Source organism: Urocampus carinirostris, chromosome 10, assembly GCF_059441175.1.
Source record: "Urocampus carinirostris isolate Australia breed hairy pipefish chromosome 10, RoL_Ucar_1.0, whole genome shotgun sequence".
Classification (NCBI taxonomy): domain Eukaryota; kingdom Metazoa; phylum Chordata; class Actinopteri; order Syngnathiformes; family Syngnathidae; genus Urocampus; species Urocampus carinirostris.
The window spans coordinates 19,142,006-19,164,488 of record NC_142358.1 but is presented as its reverse complement, the minus strand read 5'-3'; the positions used below and the strand labels follow the sequence as shown (position 1 = coordinate 19,164,488).

Below are 22,483 nucleotides of genomic sequence, written 5' to 3'. Positions count from 1 at the left end.
ATTTCTTCGATTTGTGACGACAAAAAACAAACTGTTGCAGCATTTAAACATTACGAACGTACGAACAATTTGCACTTTGTCTACAATTATTTGTCAGACAGAAGTACAAACTCGTACTGTATGGCCATTAGAAGGCTAAAACCTTTTGTCGCCACCTCTTACGAGAACTATCTTGAACGTTGCGTTCAAGGTCTTTGGATTTCCGTTTTGAAAAAGTTGTAACTTACTAAATTTAGATCTTGCAGTGGAGCAGGAAGAAGTGAACTTGCTTAACTTTGCATGCATGACAACTTGGTAAAATGAGGTTTATCGACGTCCTGGCGTGTGTTTTGGTGATTTGTGCTGGGGTGTGCTGGGGGGACACACCGGCCAACTGCACATACGAGGACCTGCTGGGGACTTGGATCTTCCAGGTTTCCAGTCGGGGCCACGATAAGAACGTCAACTGCTCTGGCCAAGGTACGCCAGAAATATTCATATTTCTCACTGAAAGTAGGGGAGACCGGGTACAGTTGTAACATAGTGACAGTCTAAGTTTGACCACTTGGAAGAGAGTTATTGATGCATCTCATATAGGACACTCCAGGGTTTTGAAACCTTTTTTCAGCCAAAGCACACTTTTTTTCAATAAAAAAAAATCTCAATGCTCAGCGTCCGTCAAAAGTATATACTAACTAATTTGCAGAATGACTTTCATGTATTTTTTACATCTTAAGTTGACAGTATAACGCTCTTCTTATCATTTGTGATCACTGTGGCTCAGGAGGTCACTCGATGTACTTATTGTAGTTCATATTTCTGCTTAGATTTAGGATATTTAAGCTTTTTCCACATCTCTATCTCCATCCATCTATCCATTTTCTGCGCTGGTTATCCTCAGTCACGGAGGGTGCTGGATCCCATCCGTGCTATCTTCAGGGGGTAGGCTGGGGACATCCTGATTTGCTCATCTTGATCTTATTTTTTATTAAAACGAAACAAACTTGAACAGAGCAAAATGTGTCAGTGGAATTGTTTCATATTTACGACGTTCTAAAAACTTTGGGGTAAAATAAGAAAATAATGACTTAAATCAAATCAAAGTCGAGAATGACTTCGTTGGTTTTCAAGGTGTTAAGTATGACTTTATGGTTTATTATGCCTTCATTTAAGTTGAACAATGTTCAAAGTAATACAAGTTTAAATGAAGTCAAAAGATCTAACCCTAACTCCAACACCAACCCCAACCCCAAGCTCTAAAACAGTCTGCAAGACGAGATCAAGCAATGTCCAACAACTGTATTCATTTGTTCAAATTTAAATACAAAAAAACATTCCTGGCGGAATACAGAGATGAAGAAAATCGGATATGAGTGATGCGAGAAATTAGGAATAGTGCGTCTAGAACTATGGTTAACTTTGTGTTATTGTTGCTATTGTTATATCATAACTGTTATTATAATATTATTACAATTGTTGTTATATAATTGGTGTGTTTAATAGGGAAGATGAAGGGGTAGGGAATATAAGCATTTGCTTCTGACTACCCCTTTCCAACATATTGTGTAATATTATTTTGTGGTTTGAGTTATTGTTTTTGTTCTGTTTTTATTTTAATGTTCGAATAAAGTTTTCATTCATTCATTCCCTGCGACTGGCTGGCAACTGGTTCAGGGTGCACCCTGCCCACTCCCTGAAGATAGCTGGGATGGGCTCCAGCACCCCTGCAACCCTACTGAGGAAAAGCAGTGCAGATAAGGATGGATGGATGAAATAATTACTGCAGGTGCTCCTCACATTCAATAATCTAAGTTAGAGCACACAGAAAAATAGTACGTACTCAGTTCTTTTTTCCAATCTCATGCAAGATGAGTGTAGCATAGATATCTTGGCTGGAAAACAGCTGGGATAATACCAAGAAGCCTTACCTGGTCCTAGGTCAAAGTTGATCACCATCTGAAGAATTAATTATTTTGTATTTTATACATTTTCTAAGGGTGTGTCTAGGCGTAACTGGTTACATCATACAGACACCTCTTTGCTTCTCAACAGTTCGAAGGCTAGCAGGCGAGTAAAGCATGTCAATAACCCTTGACTGTATAAGTGGGAGAAAAAAAATATTCTTCAAAATCCTTAAAAATAACAAAAAGTTGTAATATTGTCATATTCCAGGTATTCCCCATAAAACATGTTTATGACATGATGCCTTTAGTCATTTTACTTGTTCATGGAAGAATGTATGTGCTGGTAGGTCATGCATCCAATGTCAGGACCAGAACGGAAACCGGACCCACTTGCGTTATAATGGAAGAAAGAGAATGGATTGCGCCCCCGATCCGGTGATTGATGGACGCTGATGGAAGCAGTTCGCTCTGAACATGGAAGTGGATCTTCCGTGGCGAGCCATGGCGGTGTCGGGAACGTAAAAAGGATTCAGTAGCCGGGAAAGGAGAGCAAAACTGTGTTCGGGGTTCGTTAGCGAGTCGTAAACCAGGAAAGGAGAGTAGACGTGGTCGGGGACAAAAAGAGGTCGAAAGCCGGAAGAGGAGAGTAGACGTGGTCAGGATCAAAAACGGGTCAAAGCCGGGGAACAGACGGTAGCAAAAAACAGGTAGGAGTCAGGGTCGAAAAAAGGCTTGCCAAGTGTTAACTGAGGTTCCAGATGGACTGACAAAAGGGGACACATAGGAGGGGGTATAAATAGGGACAGGGAGCCAATCAGAGTCCGAGGCAGTTGGCGCCAAAGAGGTGGGCACAGGTGATTCCCATCGGTAATCATGACATCCAAGGGTTAAGTACTTACAAAAATAACAAAACTTGCACAGAAAATGCACCGAAAATCGCATCGAAATTGCAATACTGTTTTGAAAAATCAAATTTTTTTTTCTCAGAATCGTGCAGCCCTAGTATGGACACTGAAATCAATGCATGGAAAAGGATGTCACAGTAAAGGTTCTGCTTTAACCAGTACATTATTTTTTCAGCCAAAGGGGAGAGCATGATAACGGTCACCCTTGAGAAGCTGTCTGTGGCCAAAGATGACCTTGGCAACACTGGCTTCTTCACACTCATCTACAACCAGGGGTTTGAAGTCGTCATCAATGGCTATAAATGGTTTGCCTTCTTCAAGGTAAATAAAGCACTTGACAGAAAGGAGCATGCGAAGAGCGACAGAAAGTCGTTTACGCCTCTCTTTTAAAGGCTGCTGATGTCAGTCATCGGAGGAGTGTACGATGACCGGTTAAGTTTCTTTGATGCTTTCCAATAAAAAGTTATCAAATCGGTTGATTTTAATAATTGTTGACAACTCCATAATCTTTTGATCACAAATGAACACATTGGGATTTCAAATATTTGTTATAGAGCTGGAGAGTTTGGTCACTTCCTGTTAGGGGCCGGTCACACAGACATTTGCGGCTGAATCACGGCCAGAAATTTCTGCCTTTGAGGCGGACGCTATTGGACGCATTGAGTTCGCCATTAAGACGAGATACAGCGGTGCTTAACACGAGGTCGGAAATACGCGCGCGTGTGGCAGCGTGAAAAAGTTTTGCGCGGCTCTATTCTTCAGAGCACGGGTACACAGCCTTTCACGAGCGTATTGAGGCTGAACCACGGCCAGAAATTTCTGGCCGTGAAGCAGATGCCGTTGGGCGCTGTTGGACGTTTTGAGACCGCCATATAGACGAGATAGAGCAGTGCTTTACTCGCGGTCGGAAATTTTCACGTGGTTGGCCGCGTTCAAAACTTTTGAGCTGCTCAAAAGTTTGAGCACGTGTTAAACCGCGTGCCGCACACGTGGTCAACACGAGGTAATGACGCAGAAATGACGCGGAACGACGTGCTCTGGCCGCGGCCAGGGCGTGGTTACACATGGGTAGGACGGGAAATTTCAGCGGGTAATCGTGGGTGGAGCATGGTAATAGCGTGTTCTGCGCCTGTATCGCGGTGTTATTACGTGAAATTAGCGTGTTACTCGTGTGACAGTCAAACGCCTTTCTCCGCGTATATACAGCGCGATTTGCCGAGCACACTCAGTTGTGCTCGAGACGTCAAGGGGGTGAACATGGATCCCCGTCAGCGTAGTGACCTCGTCTTAATCCATTTTTATTTCTTGACATTTCTTTTCAAGATAATAAAATAAAAATGATGCCATAGCTTGAAATCTTGATCTTCACTGGACTGTGTCTTGAGCGGTTATGATTTCTACAGCCCGGTGTTACCCGAGAAATGCATCCCTGTCGAGATTTGCATCCCCACTTTTACCTCGTTTTATCTCACTTTTAGGGAATGTAATGGCGAACATACAACCAAAACCACTTCGTCTTGCATTTGTTGGGAATGTAATACAACTTAAACCATTCCGTCTTCGTTTTTGTTGTGAACGTAATCGAACGGTAAATCCCCCCCCCCCCCCTCGCGTAAACGCGCATTCTGCTGCGCTTCCAACAAAAGCGATCGTATTCTATATAAAACGCTTATTAAAACAATAAAGTGAGCTAATTATAACAATTGGGAGATCCTAGTCTATATAACGCGTTTATTTAAACAATAAAGTGCGATCGTATTCTACAAAATGCGTTTGTTAACGCGGATGAAAAAGTCAAAAGCGATCGCAGCAGAATGCGCGTTCACGCGAGGGGTGGGGGGGGTGGTCGGTGGTGTTGCGTAGGAGTCGGATTTGGGCTTAACACCGGCTCGGGAGCTTTTATACCCGTGGTCCACACGAGAAAATGACGCAGAAATGACGCGATGAGGAAGCGGAACAGTCGCCGGCGTGTTTTACGGGCATACCACCGATGAACAGCGGGTTGGCCAATTTTGCGCATTTTCCATCGCGGGCAACCACGGGCAAAAAAAAAAAACGCAAAATTTTAGCTGTGATTCAGCCGCAAATGTCTGTGTGACCGGCCCCTTAATGAATTGTTGGTCTTTTGAGGTGTTGGCCGAATCAGTGGTTGAAACGGGTTAGGGAAAATTAGGCTCATTGAGGCTCATTTTGACAGTTTGTTCTGTGGGTTTTCATCATACAGTTACCATACATAGTTCAATGAGATTCAATAAACAGGATTACATAGCTCTCTACAGCGTAAACAGAGTCTTCTGACGTAACACTGTGACTGTAAATTTTAGTCGGGCAGATCTGGAAAGAACCACGACCTCGGATTCGCATTTACTAAAATCTCCAAGCCAGATGTACACATGAAAAGAGCCATACCTGGCTCAAAAAACACGTTTCCCACTTACACCTTACACCTTACACTTTCATTCTGACAGCCAATAACATAATACAATAGGCCTGGGCAATATGACAAAAATTGCTATCACGATAAAATAGCTCTTTATCAGTCGATATCGAAGATTATATCCCAAAAAATCATTCACATTTTAAGTCTTTTTGTCTCTGCTGCTTTGATCAATCAGAACAAAGACGTATGACAAACTACTGCAGAGCATTTCTCAAATATGAGGAATATTAAATCAAATTGAAAAAAAAAATATACTGCACCCATACAACAAAATCACTAGAAAAGTACATATAAAATTTAGTTCTCAAAAATATGACCTAATATTTTATTTAAATTTTGGACCATAACTTAATTTGATTTAATTGCCACGGTTCTATTTAAATACAAATCGTTCTTTTTCTATTGATTGTTTTTGTGTTGGGCGGCACGGCAGCTGGTTGGTTAGTGTGCTGCCCCACGGTGCGGAGGTTCAAGGTTCAAGTCCAGCTACCGCAGCCTCCCAGTGTGGAGTTTGCATGTTCTCCCCGTGCCTGCGCGAGCTTTCTCCGGGCACTCCGGTTTGCTCCCACATTCCCAAAAGCATGCATGTCAGGTTAAGAATGAGCGAGTGAGTTGTCCGTCTCTGTGTGCCCTGCCCGAAGATGGCTGGGATGGGCTCCAGCACCCCCGCGACCCTACTGAGGTTAAGCGGTGCAGATGATGGATGGATGTTTTCGTGTCAACGTGTGCAAACCCGCATGTAAAAAGTCGACACTGCTGAATGGATACAATCAATGCAGTTTTATGCTGGTTTGGTTTATGTTATTGGCTGTTATTTTTTTAATTTTATTTATTATTATTATTTTTTTAAACACACTAAAACATATGTTATTGCTTTTTTATTGTGTGCTTTCACACTGCCTGAACTTCAATGAAAGAATTCTTTGGATCTGTGAATTTATTACATCCTCTAATCATCTTTTAGCAACTCAACGCCACATGATTGTTTCTGCTTTTAATCATATGACACATGATGCATGTGCCCAAGGTTTGAACAACCCATGTGATTGTGTTTCTTCTTCCTTGTCTGCAGAAGCTTCTCTCTCGTCATACAAAGACATCCTGTTCTCTGTTTTAGAATAAAATAGATTGTGTTTTGGTGGAGTTAACATATTGTCATTGATATCCACATGAGCGGCACGGTCCGCGGCACTGTTCTCAGGTCATGGGTTCAAATCCAGATACCAGCCTTCTTGTGCAGAGTTTGCCTGTTCTTCCTTCAGGCACTCCAGTTTCTTCCCACCTTCCAAAAACATGCACGTCAGGTTGATTGGCCGTTCCAAATTGTGCCTAGGTGTGAATGAGCGAGTGAGGTGTCTGTTTCTGTGTGCTCTGCGATTGGCTGGGAACCAGTTAAGGGTGTCCCCTGCCCAATGTCCGACGATAGCTGGAATGGGCTCCAGCACCTCCGAGACCCTACTGAGGATAAGCGGTGCAGATGATGGATGAATGATATCGTATGCAACAAGATTAGACATGACTTTCCAGGGTAAACATGTTATAAAGAATTTAAAGAGAAAAGAATGAAAAGGCAAAAATATTTACAATAGAATGAAAAATAGATTTGTCTTTTTTGTCATTGATAAACGTTGTGAAACATTTTATGCAACGAGATTGGAGATGGCCCTCCAGGGTAAAACATGTAATATTTTTTTACAGTTTTATTTAACAGCAACAAAAAGAGAGGACAAGAAATTCACAAGATTTGTTATCACAGATTTGTGCGTTTGTTTAGGGTGGTGATGGACCCAGGGAAGAAGCTGTCGCTGAGCTGTTTTTTCTTAGTTTTGGGGAACCTGTAGTGCCTACAAGATGGCAACTGGTCAAAGAGGTGTTAGCTGGGGTAGGAATAGTTGCTACACAATTGCAGGGGACACACAGACAGACAACCATCCTCAGGAAAATTTTGACTAGCCACTCGACCTTCTCTGCATCTTTTGTGGACTTAAGAGGAAACTGGAAACAATCTGATAAAAAATCCATTCAGACACGTTAAAAACCTGCAAACTACAGACATCAGTCTTTTTAATTTGGCCCGCCAAACCAAAGTGCTAAAAATTATTCAAAATTATTATTTCTAACCTTCTCAATGTCTTGACTATAGTTTTTTTTCATTTTGCTATTTTTTCATGTATAGAATGTTGAAAACAAAAAAAGAAAGATTGAAAAAAAATCCATAAAATGAAAGTACCACTCGAAAGATTGACCACTCCTGCTCTAAATCGTAGTGATGTGTCGTTTGTAATCGAAACGGCTGTATGACTTTTCCTGTCTTATTTTTATATTATTGTCAACATTATTGATACGAATTTGTTTTTAGTACACCGAGGAGGGATCGGAAGTGACCAGCTATTGTGACCACACCCTACCAGGATGGGTGCATGACATCTTGGGCAACAACTGGGGGTGCTTTGTTGGCAAGAAAGTGAATCCAGTACCACCACAGCTTCAAGATAAACCAGTCTTGGGCTCAAGGTAATCATAATTTTAAAAATGCATAAAACTGCACTGAAACATTTGAATTATTGGCATTGGCGTCAGTGTAGACATACAGGGTTAGACACACAGACGATTGCCTGTCATACTCTCACTAGAGCTGCAGTTTCCTTGCTGAAGTCATTAGTTTTGTTTTCAATATCACCAAAGTCAGATACCGAAAGATATCTGTATATGTGACTCCTCACAGATGCCAAGATATTTTTTTTTATATCATACTGCAGGACAGATAAAACACGTTATATCGCGACTGATTATGTGGTACGGTTCAGCCACAAAATGAAAGTGGCACAAGCAGGGGCGAACAACAAGATAGACATGGCACTCCCTGGAGTGATAAATACATTTTGAAATTTTTAGATGGTAATGTTATTACACTATAATGACACTTTTCACCACAAACTCATCAAAGTTCTTTTTAGTCAACAATTTATCTGATGTTGCTAACAGATACCCATTGCCTACACACTTCTCAAATAACATGTTCACCTTTCAATATGATATTAACTGATAGTATTAGTAATTTTTTAATATAGAGGTTGACCGATTACCAGGTGGGCCAATTATCGGCACCTATATTTGGGAATTTGACAGATATCGATAAGGGCATTTTTATTTTTCCATGGGCTCATTAAATAGATTTAAAACTGGGTTATTTAGGCTCTGATGCACCCGAGTCAAGATCTCCCTCTCTACTGCTTCTCTAACACTTCTGACCGGGGGCAGAGCCACCGAAACAGTAAAATAACGTTAGAGTGGCAACTCGACTCACTCTTCCCGACCTGCTTGTGTCCCTGATAGAAAAGCGTGTATGTGATTAAGAGATGTGTAAAAAATGTAGTTAACTTGTTTTCGGGAGACACGTTCTGGTCGAGACTGATATATTAGCACTTGTCATAAAATTAGTTCTTCAATCAAGCGTGTTGGTTTTGTGTTTAGAAGAAAGCATAAAAAAACACGCTAAAGTGGAAGGTGAGTGATTAGCTGTTACCATAACATTAGTTTGTCAATCTGGCTGTAAAACAGGTGTGCCCACACTTTTCCATTTGCAAGCTTTGTTAACATTTTAATACACTTTTTGTTGCAAGTTAAATTAAGTCATGTTGGTTGTATTGACATTTTTATTTATTTATTACAAAAAAATCAGGAAATTATACAAGTTTTTTTGTACCTTTAAACAAAGTCTAAATTAATTTCCTTGCACTGTCAGTTTTTGGTTTAAGTGAAAGATTAGTCGTGTTAGTTGTGTTAAAATTCCAATTTATTTCATGTAAAAGGTTTTATTTTAATTTTTAACAAATATTTCTTTTTTTTGCATTATTAATCATTTTTCACGCCATCTTATAAGCTTTTATAGCAAATGAATATCGGCTCCAAATATCAGTTAGTCTGATTTGTATCGGCCCTAGAAAAACCCATATCGTGCGAGCCCTAATTTAGTTACACTAGAACCTTTCATAAATGAGATGCGTCACAATAGTTAGGAAACATAAACCTTCCCTTTTGCAACATTTCATGTTGTCGTATCTGTTCATGGTTACACATGATTAGTTTTACAATATTCCTAGAAAGTCACAATGTTACATAAGTGGAATTTGACAACTTCAGACCAGGCCAGAGGGAGCAACTCGTGACTGCAACAAACATGTTGGTGCCCCTCTGTCATAGAATAACCATTGACTTAACCTCATTCATTCTTTATCCTTCTACCCTACTTACTGTTGTCAAATACTGTATGAAAAAGTAAAGTATTATTTTGGGTGAAAACCATTTAAATCAAAGATGTCTAACTCAGATCAGTTTTGTTTTTCAGTATTATGCCTAATCATTCAGACTAATTTAGTAGCCTACACAACATGTTGTTATCAAACACAACAAGGGATATTTTTTAAACCATAGCGCATTTATTCACAAATAATGGGAAACAATGATTTTAATGTGTGGCATTAAATGCGTTAACTGGATTATTTTAACATTTGTGTGAATGCAGTTTTACACCTACATATAATCTCCACACTATACAAACTAAAGTAGGGAGATATTATCAAGTATAATTTAAGTAATTGTTGTACTGGTTTCAAGCGAATTAAAAGAAATACAACATCAAAGTTTTTGCAGTACATGGGCAATAAGAATAGACTACATCAGATCAAACTTGTAAGATGAGAGTACAGTGGGACCTCGCTACTTCGCAGTTCGACGTTCGCGGCCTCAGAGCTTCGCGGTCTGTAATGGTTATCAAAAAAAAAAAAAAAAAAAAACTATATATATATATATATATATATATATATATATATATATATATATATATATATATATATATATATATATATATATATATATATATATATATATATATATATATATATATATATATATATATATATATATATATATATATATATATATATATATATATATATATATATATATATATATATATATATATATATATATATATATATATATATATATATATATATATATATATATATATATATATATATATATATATATATATATATATATGGGCAGCACGGCGGCGCAGTGGTTAGCGCGTGTGCGGCACAGCTCTGAGGTCGTGGGAACCTCCTAAGTGGGTTCAAATCCAGCTCCCGGCCTTACAAGTTGAAGGGGCATCGCTACTTTGCAGATTTTCACTTTTTGCGGGAATCCCCCTCGGCCGACGACCCTAGCACTGCGCGCCGTTCTCGTTTCCCGGCGCGCGGTTTCGGTGCGGCTTCCGCTTCACCGCCCCCCTAACCCCACAGGTCCCCCCTACACCTTTCCCCCGCGGCCGCCCGTCTGTCGGCTGGAGCCATCGAGGGCCGTGTAGCGCCATGTAGAGGAATCGCGGCCCGAGCGGGAGACGCCGGGCGCCGGTGTTGTGCCCAAATCCGACTCCCGTACAAAATCCTCCCCCCCTCGCATTCTGCTGCGCTTCCGACAGGCCGGCCTCCGCGCCGAGCGCCCGACCCGCTCAGCTTGTCGCAGTGTCGTGCGTATCGCGCCCGAAAGTACCTGCGCCGCGGGTTAGGGGGTCGCTTGCGGAAGCGACCGAACGGCACCCGCCGTGCGGCGCAAGTATAAATCCTGTCGTGAATTTGTCTCCGATCGTCCCGGGCGGACGTAAAATCGCCCAGCTGTACGACTCTTAGCGGTGGATCACTCGGCTCGTGCGTCGATGAAGAACGCAGCTAGCTGCGAGAACTGATTTGCAGCTGCGATTGGCTGGCAACCAGTTCAGGGTGTAGGGTGTCCCCTGCCCACTTCCCGGAGATGGCTGGGATGGGCTCCAGCCCCCCCGCGACCCTAATAAGGATAAGCGGTGCAGATAATGAGATGAGATGAGATTTTATTTTTTAATTTTTTTTCTTTGAAGGGGCGTCGCTACTTTGCAGATTTTCACTTTTTGCGGGTGGTTTTGTTCCCCATTAACCGGGGCTAAAAAATAATAATTAAAAAAAAAAAGATTTTTTTTTTTTTTTTTTTTTTTTTCTGGGGGAAGGTGCGCCGCTACTTTGCGGATTTTCACTTATCGCGGGTGGTTTTGGTCCCCATTAACCGCGATAACCGAGGTCTTACTGTATTTCCTTTACTGCCCTCTAGCAGCCAGAAAGAGCATTTGGTTTGCATGCCTTTTAGAAATCATAACTTTGGCTTTTGTGGCGGTCTGGATCAAATTATCCAATGGGCCGAGTGTTTGACATGCCTGAGTTGGATGAATACTTGGTCTCAGAAGCCTTAAGAATGTTTATCCTACGATGTTTAAGAAATCAATTTTTTTCTTGCCTAATCTTTACTGTTATTGTTCAGCTATTGCTGCTGCCTTTGGTGATACATCCCTCTCATGATTATTAACGTAATTTTCCCTTAATATCGCCCTTTGCAGCAGAGTTGTATTTGTCCCCTGTGCCTCATCTAAACCGTTTGAGGCTATTTGTTTTTGTACAATATATCAGAAGTACCGTATTTTTCGCACTATAAAGTGCACCGGATTGTGAATCACACCGTCAAAGAAACAGTAAGAACTACTGTGTTTGTTCGGTTATAAATTAGGGCTCTGATTGATAAGACGGATAAGTGTCACTGATATAAAAACATTGTTTGCAACAGGAATCTAGCTAGGGTTGCAGCAGTGACCGCGCTGACATTTCCCTTCTAGATCCCCAGTGGTTCAAAATAGATATGAAGAGTTTTTCGAGCTTATCTGATCATCACACTATATTTACGGTGCCACAAAAAATTGTTTTGCGTAGTTCTTTTTGTTCTGCATTCCGATAAGTTAATCAGTCTCTCCACTTCTTCACCAGTGCGCCAATAACGTTGCGGTTTAATATACGTATGCAAAAGAGCTTGTATGGTGTTTGTCGGAGAAGTAGAGATACTGTTTAACCTATCAGAATGCAGAACGAAATGCACTATACAAATCAGTGTTTCTTACACCGTAAAAAGTGTGATAATGAAATAACCTCTAATGCCTTTTCTTATGTCATGTGTACCACTTGTGGTCTAGGGGTATCATCTCAGTGCCATCACTGCCAATGAATTGTGAATTGGGTAAGCTATGATTATCGATTGATCAATCATTCCCCAAATACAGTACTATACCTATAAAACCTTGCTTGTTTGCGAAGGGAAATTTGATATTTTAGACTGGTTTTAATGATAAAGTGCCTAGCGCATTATCAAGATAAAGTCTAAGGACAAAATCGAGTCTCAGACAAAAGCAATGCTGTGTTGTTTCACATGAGAGTCGAGTGACATTTGTCTCTTCACCTCAGGATCCTCAACAGGCTTTTTACGCAAAACCAGGCTGTCATTGAGTCCATTAACTCAGTGCAGAAGTCTTGGAAGGCAGTTTCCTACCCAGAATATAAAACCTACTCACTGCAGGACCTGCACTACAGAGCAGGAGGACCCGCCTCACACATTCCTGTGTGAGTATTTACTCTCTTTGTTTGAACATACAGTCGAAAAACCAACAGGACTGACTCGGCTGTCATTGATGAAACAAGGGGAGTCATTCTTTTAGCAGATTTTCTGTCGAGTCTAAATTTATACACGGTGTCCTGTACAATACTGTATAGACAAAGGTTTTTTCAACATTTTTTTCATTTAAAATCTTGAGGCACACCATCTATCGAAAATATTCAAAAAATAATCCACAGCATCAGTTTAATGTATTTTTAAGGTTTAAATTATTATGTCGCCTAAATTGACAATGTAACATATTTCTTATTATTTTTTGTCAGTGTGGCTCAGGAAGTAATACTGGTTTTTCACTTTGGAACATCATTTTGTTATAACTTTGGTTTTTACTTTATTTTAAACCAGTTTTTAAGTTTTACTATTTTTTGTTGTTGTTCTAGAAATATAACAAAAAAATACAAAAACATCTGCCAATTAACATTCCTCTACTTTGTTCAATTTTATTTTTGTAAAGAAAGAAAATAATTAAACCCAGCAAAATTATGTGAAATGTTTTACTTCATTTGATATATTTCTTTTTTTTTTTTGCAGGGAAATCTTAAAAACCTTTGATAAGATTATATTTTAGTAGCTGCTTAAACTAGGGACCGAATACATCAATGAATTTTGAACTTGCAAGGAGAACAAAAAGGGTAAAAAATCCTAGAGATAAAAAAAAAATCCAAGCTGTTCTAAAGGTCCGCCTCTGAGCCCTTGCTTTTTGATATATATCAGGCGCTAAAAAAAGCAGATCAGCACGAAAGGATGAGAGAATCAAAGAACAGCAACATAATTGGCCAATAGTGAAAATCATGTAAACAGTGCATAATAGTCAAAATAACTCAGTACAGTTAGGAATAATAGTCAAAACAATGAACTGGCATCCTATGCCATCTCCTTTGCAACAGTGACAAGCAGAATAAACTTATCAACCTTCATCAAACAAAAGTTATTTTATATGTTTCTCTACTAATTCATAAATGGATAAAAAGTATATGAAAAGAAAAAGTAACAATTTTCTTGCACCTACTGATAGGATGATTTGTTTTAGTAATTTTATCCATACATTATAAATTGGGGGAGAAAAAATAACATCAACAAAATCATCTGGTGTTGGAAAACAATTTTCACTTTAAATTACTTGCATAATTCAGCAATGTTGCCACAGTTTTAGCAAGAAGTTTTTTTTCTGTCTACTACTCCCATCAGTTACTAAAATATACACTTTTTGAGCCTTGGACAAGGGAATTATATGCGTATAACCGCATAGCTGTTCAAAAGACACCTGAGGTGAAATCTGAAAAATTCGAATGTGTAAGTGTATGCAATTTTTTGGGTTGTAATTCATCTTTTTTTGTCTACTGCAGCCGTGTTCGTCCAAAGCCTGTGACAATCCATGAAAACAATTTGGCAGCCGCTCTACCAAAGCACTGGGACTGGAGAAATGTAGACGGCATCAATTTTGTCAGCCCTGTGCGAAACCAAGGTGCATATGTTTCAATTCCAACGACAAAAATTCCTTGCTATACTGTGGTTTACGCTCTACGATTTGGTTACTTTGCAAATTTTCATCCTGCATTGTGTTCTGCATTCTTATTGGCTAAAAATCCACCTCTTCTTTACCTGTGGGTCAATACAATTACGGTTCAATATGTACACGTACATAAAACGGCTTGCCGAATTTACAATGCGTTCATGCAAATTTTCTTGCAATTTCGTGTTTGGAGATCTTCGGTGAGTTACTCAAGGTTGCTCAATTGGATCCTCTGAAGAGCCATTCAATACAAGTTTTCAACGTAAGGGATGATGACATGTTTGTGTAAAAGGTTATTTTTTCCAAGATGAAAAAGAGAGACAACAACTGTCTATCACTATGTTTTTCCCTCCAAAAAGACACCTGTCCAACGGATTTCAGAAGAAGAAAATGCTGCAGAGCGGAATTTTGATGCAGCTCCTCATTCAGAAAAGCATTGAACACTAGACAACGTAAAAATACCAACAATGGCTAAGTGTTGAAGAAATCCACGCACAACATGCTGCAAGTATAAAAAAAGAGACCCACGTCTTGATGATGTTATACATCGTTAAAGATAGTGAGACTAACAATAAGGATTAATGACACTCAATAATAATTATCATTGACAATATAATTATGTGGGGGATGACATAATTAACATGAAAGTGCTTGAATTCGGCCATGCAAAGAGTGTTATTATAAAACGTCCAAACACTTATTTAGATAGCTAGACTATTATATAAATCTCGATTTGTGTGCATTTGTGTTCGTATGTAGCTTATAGGCTCCAAAACATACCTAATTTATTTTTAATTTATACAGTAGTACTTTAGGTCTCTGGGATTTTTCGCTATGCTTCGTGTCAAGGCACCCCCAATAAAAACCAACAAAATCGATAAACATCTGCTTTCGTGTACTAGCAGTTCTGGAGTTGCATGCTCTTTGGCACTCCCTAGTGGCTTTTTCAAGAAACCATGCCCTGATAACCTCGCTCAAGTAGAATCCCCGGCATTGCCAAGCCCGACAACGCCATGCCATTGAGCTTGTTGTTAATAAAAATGGACTGTTGGTGTTTTGTGGATAGAAATATGTCGCGGCATTCATTGCGTTGCCATTGTGGTCAGCGCTATTTTTGACTTATCAATCATTTTTACGTTGAGAATGTACCGTAAGACCTTGGGTATAACGCGCGACAAACTTTGAGTTCTTTTGAGTTCAAATATGACTTACTCTGATAAGACACGTTTGATGAAATATCTGCGCATAGACGTGCACAGAATGGCTATCGGCAGACACCGAGCAGCAGCTTGCCGGCTTCCTTCCTGGCAGCGCCGACTGGTCTGGGCGCTCGCTCGCTTTTCGGCGCAACCTGGTGTGTGAGAGGAAGGATTAGGCGTGCTGAGTAGTTGGAGTGTCTGAGAGCAATTCTGCAGGGCTGCACTTTAAGATCTGAAGAGTGCTGCTGTGTTTGACGAATGGCTCAAGCCTGTAAAGTCAGTTAGATGTTCAGTGTGGTCGATTTTTCGGTGGTGGTACACAGTAATTTTAATTAGTGATCATTAGTTTGTCTTTTGAATACCTTGTAAATAGGGATGCAACGATTAGTTGTCAATAAAAATCTATAGTAGAAATAATCGGCAATGAATTCCATTGTCGACTATTGCCACCAAACGCGTTTTTCTACAGAGTCATCTCTACATGACTATGATCTCTGCTGAGAGTCGCGAATGCGCAATAGCATCTCGAGCGGTAACGTAAAGAAATGATGGCGTCAAGATCTAATACGCATACCAAAAGTTTTAAAGTTTGCAAGTATTTTAGCCTGGATACAGCTAATGAAAGACTATTTACAAACAGGGTTCTTGGGGATATTTGAAATCCTTAAAAATTGCTTGAATTTCTTCAAATCGGGAAAATTCTTGAATTTAAGTGAAGTGCTCGAAAATCCATTGCCATGTTTCATTGCCGTCTGACTCAATAGACCACACTTTTAAATAAAGAAAAATAAAGAAAAGTGTGCGTAAAAATCACGCCGATGGTGGCTTCAGTCCACATTATTGTGTTGTCTTGTGAAGCGTTACTACCCTCTACCGTCGCATCCAAGAGGACAAGTTTGTCAGACTAGACTATTCATGGAAATTCCTGCTCTTTTTACAGAAGTGGCTTGGTTCCCAAACACCTCCTCGGATCTTTTTTTTTTTTTTGGAATATATATTATCAATAATAATCAAAATGATGCAACAAGTTATTTAGTAATTAGTGATATCATATATTATGCAGGAGATCCCTGAGAAACACATGAAATATAAATAAAATATTCACATACCATTTTTACACATTCAACAGATTCAAAGTCAACAACAACACAAAAAATTCCTAAACATGCAAAACAATAAGATATAAAGTAAAACTTATTCAGACACAGATCTTCTAAAAAACAAGCAATAAATATCAATTTAAATAGGGTTAAACACAAGGCAGATATTTAGCAGTCAAGATTGAAAGATTGAATGCACTCTGATACAGACCAATCAATATCATTATTTTTTTTTCTGCTTTTTAAACATACAATACTTTTTTTCTTTGTTTGTCTTTCGTACTGAAGTGAGTTATTACCAAACACCTATAGAGTCCTTTCCATGTTTGTAAACAAGTGTGACGTAGCCAAGCTGCGCAGGCATTGTTGAAGCAGAATGGCAGAACTCATGTCAGTTCACAGCAACCAATTGACACAAAAACATTGTAGAACATAGATAGGAACAGCTCAAAATTGCACAAAGTATGTGCTAGCAGCAAGATAGTGACTTCATTTTAGTCATCAAAGCTGAGAAGAAAAACAAAACATTCTTTTGATCAACGGTGGATTTCTTCCTTTGAAGGTACTGGAAACATTGGCCTTGAAATTGCTTGAATAGTGCTTGAATTTGGGCATGAAAAGGGAGTTCTCAAAAAAGATCTTGCTTGTCATGGCAGTGCCTCAGTGACGCACAAACATTTAAAGAGGACACCGGACAGTTCAACTAAACGGAGTCTGATTCGCCTCAGTGAAAATCAAGTAATGTACCAGCTGATACAGCTTTAATGACATGCATTGTACATTTCGTGCGCATACTTCAAAAGCGTCAAACGCCAGTTGTTTAAAAAGTTTAAATCGAAATGTTCGTTAAGTACTTTTGTTATAGACTTAGCGGTTAACTACCGTATACTCCTTCATAAAATCTTTGGTTTGCCTTGATACCAAATATTTAATTGATTTTAATTAATTATTCATACGTCTGTCCCTGAAAATGGACAAAGGTTTATTTATGGATTTTGTCTCAACTGACAGAGCACTGTGCTTAGCTGGCATTTTGATTAGTAATAATTACCCAATTATTCGACCAATCCTTTCTATAGTCAGTGAGTAGTCGACTTATAAAGTAGTTGTGACTAGCAATCCTACTTGTGAAGTGTCACGAAAAAAAGATGCTTTGTAATAATTTTTTAGTTCTTGTTTTACTAAAGCTTTTTAAAAATAAATTCTTACTTTATAGGCTCATGCGGTAGCTGCTACTCCTTCGCCGCCATGGGAATGTTGGAGACCCGCATCCGAATCCTTACTAACAACAGCAAAACTCCAATACTCAGCCCCCAACAAGTCGTCTCCTGCTCTGAATTTTCCCAAGGTATGTGATATGATAAAAGTCTAGTAGACACTCAGAATACGGAGAGAAGACATCAATGAATTTTGAACTTGCAAGGAAAACAGGAGAGGATCCGAACTTCAGATAAGGAATTCCGAACCTATTCGAAATTGAACTTTTTTTTAAACAATTCTCTTGGGTTATCCTGGCCCTCTGACGATTTTTTTACCTCAATACAGTCAGCCCCTCAAAAAGTTTGCCTACTCCCAGACTCGAAAAAGTTACATTGTAACAGAATATTCAGCTTTTTTAAACCTCAGTGTTGAACTTGATTTTGTAACACAAATTGTTTGACTTGTTTAATTCAACTTTTTTATTCTTTTTTATATTTCAGGTTGCGATGGTGGCTTTCCGTACCTGATTGGAAAGTACGTCCAGGACTTTGGTATCGTAGATGAATCCTGTTTTCCGTACGTGGGAAAGAACACCCCCTGCGGCGTATCGAAAAACTGCGGTCGTTCCTATGTGGCAGAGTACGATTATGTTGGAGGATTTTATGGCGGCTGCAGTGAGGCTGCCATGATGCTGGAACTGGTCCAGAATGGTCCAATGGCGGTTTCTTTTGAGGTATGAACTATTCTTGTTGTCTTCGCAAGTTGTATAACTAACTAGTAGCCAGATGCATAGCAGGCACGGGTATACTGTCACAATAGGCAGTGTACTATGAAGGACAGATCCTGTATGACAGATATGAAGAAATAAATGTATAACGACTTACACAAATATGCCATATAAATAAATGAACTCATTAATAAATTCTGTAATATCTAGTTCTAATATACACTAATGGTGCAACTTAAGACACATCATCGGTGATAAAACCTGGGTTCACTGGTTGTTTCGGGGCTCACAACATCCCCTGCCCAGGCGACCCAGCCGGGGTTGATCAAGTGTGTCTTAAGAGCATGTGACCACGTGTTGCCCGTGCATGATCCATAGCCTTTTGGACGCCTTCCCTGCTGGTTCACTGATAGTCCTAATGGCTAGCCTGTTGTGCAGTCCCTTCACTCCCAGCATCTTGAGTGCCCTGATGAGTTTCTGACCGGCAAATCTTCTGCACCCAACCTCTATGGGATTGCTCCGGGTCTTCCATCTGCTGCTACGGCATTAGCCTGCCAGTTCCTCATACTTGCCTCTCTTTCTCTCAAAAGCCTCCTCCATCTTGTCTTCCAAGGGAACAGTCAATTCTGGCAGAACCATTTGATTGTTGTTTCCAACACAAGGACGATGTCAGGCCTGAGTGCGGTCACCGCGATGTTCTCTGGGAACTCGAGATGTTTCTTTAGGTGGACAGTGGGTTCTTAGCCAAGCCTCAGCGGTGGGAGTTGGATGAAATTGGTAGGCCATCGTAGACTGACTGGACAACTTTCTGTCTATTTATTAGGGACAGGCAAATAATTCATAAATTAGAAATCAAGTTTTATCCCTGAAAAACAAAATTTATACTAATATTACGTGCATTTGTGAAATAAATTAGGTGGTCAACTGCAAAGTGTGTAACAAAAGAACTTAACAATTCTCCAGTTTGAAATCTCCGGACTGCATCCATTTTACTTTATAATATGTTTGTCAGGCGCAGTAAAACAGGAAGCTGATCAAACCCCAAAAAGGGCAGTTTATTCAGGGAACAAAAAATACTCCACTAATGATATTGGAGAGTGGAACCGGGACTGTTGAGGAGGGAAAACTTGAGAGGGGATCCTGGTGTGTGAGAATCTTGGAGAAGAAACTTGGGAATACTTTTAAGAAGATGGTTATGAGTGGCAGGTTTTGAAGTGGATGATCCTGGAATGAGGAGGGAACTGAATAAGAAAGTCTTGGAAGGAGATGCTGGTCGTCTTGGCAAATTAATTTTTTGAGCAGGAATCAAAATGATACAGCAATGTGAGGTGGGAGCCCGAAGTATATATGGTAGAGCTGCCTAGTTTTCTGATTAGAAGCACCTGGGTGGAGGAATTGTGAGGGGTACAGAAAATGGGTGCCAAACCATGACATTGTAAGGATGTGGTGTGATTTAGGTTTAAGTCTGCCACAAAGCAGCTGTGGCTATGTAGAAAAGTGGAGTCATTTGCGTGACATTTCCTCTTCCATGCAAGCAGGAAGTCGCATGAGACGCATAGAAGTTGCATTTAGTTGGAAATGTGAATGATCTCATGAAAACATTGGATTTCACCAAAAATTGGTGTCAGGCTTAACATAACTAAGGATGGAAACTGTGAGCTCCCATTCCCAGGAGCGAGTGCCCAACCCTAAGGCCACTGAGCTGGTTTTTATCCGCCGCTCTGCATGAAGCAAGATTTGAAGAAAATCTGAGGCTTTTATGTGCGCCATATGGGCGTGAAAATACAGTACTTTTTTCTAAAAAGGGGTTCAAGCTTTCTTTTGATGTGTCCAGTGCATGTAGAGCTAGTGAGCTAAATTTTCTGTAGGCCTTCAAAAATGAGTCAAAATGGCAAAAAAATGGTACTTCCCATTTGAGAGAAACATCTGGCACTGAAAGAGTTAATGGCACTGGGGGGACAAGAATATAAATTGCCTTAAGAGTGCTTACAAAGTGCTTGAATTTGGCCATGGAACCGTTTATGAACCCTGCACATTTTATGCAGGTGTACCCTGATTTCATGCACTACAAGGAGGGCATCTACCACCACACGGGCATCTCGGACCCCTTCAACCCTTTCGAGCTCACCAATCATGCCGTGCTACTGGTGGGCTACGGCCATTGTCACATGACTGGGCAAAAGTACTGGCTGGTCAAGAACAGCTGGGGCACCGGCTGGGGAGAGAACGGGTACTTCCGTATCCGCCGCGGAAACGATGAATGTTCCATCGAGAGCATCGCAGTCGCAGCCCAGCCCATCCCTAAACTCTAACAGTGTTTTTTAATTTACATTTTTATGAAGAAATGTTAAATTCAAGATGAATTAGGAAGGCTATTGTTATTTTTCAATGGTTGTGTATTGGCTTATCAGTGTTCTGATAGGAATTGGTTTAGAATGTGGTTTGGATTTTAAAATGTGCATGGAATGCTTTTAGAATCTTACTTTTTTTGTTTTTCTCGCTGATCGTGCATTTGTGGCTTTGTACTTACCGGTACATTTGTGGGGCTGTAATTCTATAAAAGGGAATGGTCATGTGACATTTGTTTGTAATTGCTGGCGGTCTGGCTCTTATTTGTTGTCTCAGGGGATTTAACAGTGTACTGTACGTGTGCCTTTCCTAATAAAAGGAAATCAAATCATTATAAACATACTTTTTTACGTCCAAAAAATTTATTGCTTTATATACCATATGATGATGCCTATACAATTGGAATACTGTAATTTTAGGACTATAAACTGAAACTTTTATCACACAATTTCAACCTTGCAGCTTATGCAGAGATGCACTGTGTTGCTGCTGTATTTTGCTGTGTTACAGTCGGTGTTTGGAACAACGCATTACAGTGGAACGCAATGATCTCTGTAACAAGCAGTGTTGGGAATAACGCCGTTCATTATAAATAAGCGCTATTTTTTCAGTAACAGGGTAATCTAACAATTTTTTTCTGCCGTCACAACGCTGTTTTCGTTACTGACGGTCAAATATGGTGCGTTACCTTGGCTGCAGAACGCCAACAGCAGTGTGCCCCCGCAAACCTGACACAGTCAAGTTACATTACTGCAATATAGTATAATGGTATTCAATTTACCTTCCTGATTACAATTTCGAACAGGTAACTAGTAACTGTATTGGATTAAATTCGGAAACTAACCCTCCCAAACCTGGTTACTGCCTTTTTCCGCCACTTATTAAATGCAGATCTTGAATTACAGACCCATCTGATAACTAAATACTCCTACACCACTCATGTTGTCACATACAACCCTCAATCCGCCAGCAAAATCCTCTAAAGAGTGGGGATGTTCATATTTACCGGAAAAGAACACGTGAATACCGTTATTGCGGCACCGTCTCAAGCAGATTACCAGGAGGCTGAGTTTCAACTCATTTAGATATTGTCCCTTCTTTTATATGCGCATATTTGTTTTTTTTGTCATCAGTAGGCAACGCGTCGGCAGGAACAACAAACCCAACAGGAAGTCAATAAGGCAGAATTTGGGAATTTTTAGTTGTAAAATTATGTTTATTTAATACACCATTTTCTGAGAAAAAAAATAGAAAACATCTTAGTACCCAGAAATGAAAAAAGGAGATATTTAAGTGGTTTGAAGCCTATGGACAAAATGGATATGGAGTGTCTTGGCTAAGTGTTTTTCTACAAGCTCCCAAGATTGCACAAGCTAAGAAATATAAAGGGTTCACTGCTTGCACTGCTTGGTGAAGACATTTTATTTTATTCCAAAGCATTTTTGTGTGATGATCAATGTTCCCTCTAATTTTCCACGGGTCTGAGCGTTCACACAAAGTCGGTGAGCAACGCTTGAAACAACAGAGAGCAACAGACTAATTGTGATTAAGGGCTATACAAATAAAAATGACTTGACTTGACTTGACTTAACAGAAATCCCAAGTGTGGCAACTAAATCATTAGTTGTACGATACCCAAC

At 39.8% G+C, this 22,483-nt stretch overlaps 1 protein-coding gene across 1 annotated transcript; it reads left to right on the top strand.

Annotated features, from left to right (window-relative positions):
• Nucleotides 1-216: 216 nt before the first annotated feature.
• ctsc (cathepsin C) lies at nucleotides 217-21,185 on the top strand. Its single transcript, XM_088345323.1, has 8 exons — nucleotides 217-459; nucleotides 2,964-3,109; nucleotides 7,588-7,742; nucleotides 12,548-12,703; nucleotides 14,102-14,220; nucleotides 17,784-17,915; nucleotides 18,268-18,500; nucleotides 20,540-21,185. The coding sequence occupies exons 1-8, from the start codon at nucleotides 300-302 to the stop codon at nucleotides 20,804-20,806; spliced, it is 1,368 nt and encodes a 455-aa protein (XP_088201449.1). The 5' UTR covers nucleotides 217-299; the 3' UTR covers nucleotides 20,807-21,185.
• Nucleotides 21,186-22,483: the final 1,298 nt, after the last annotated feature.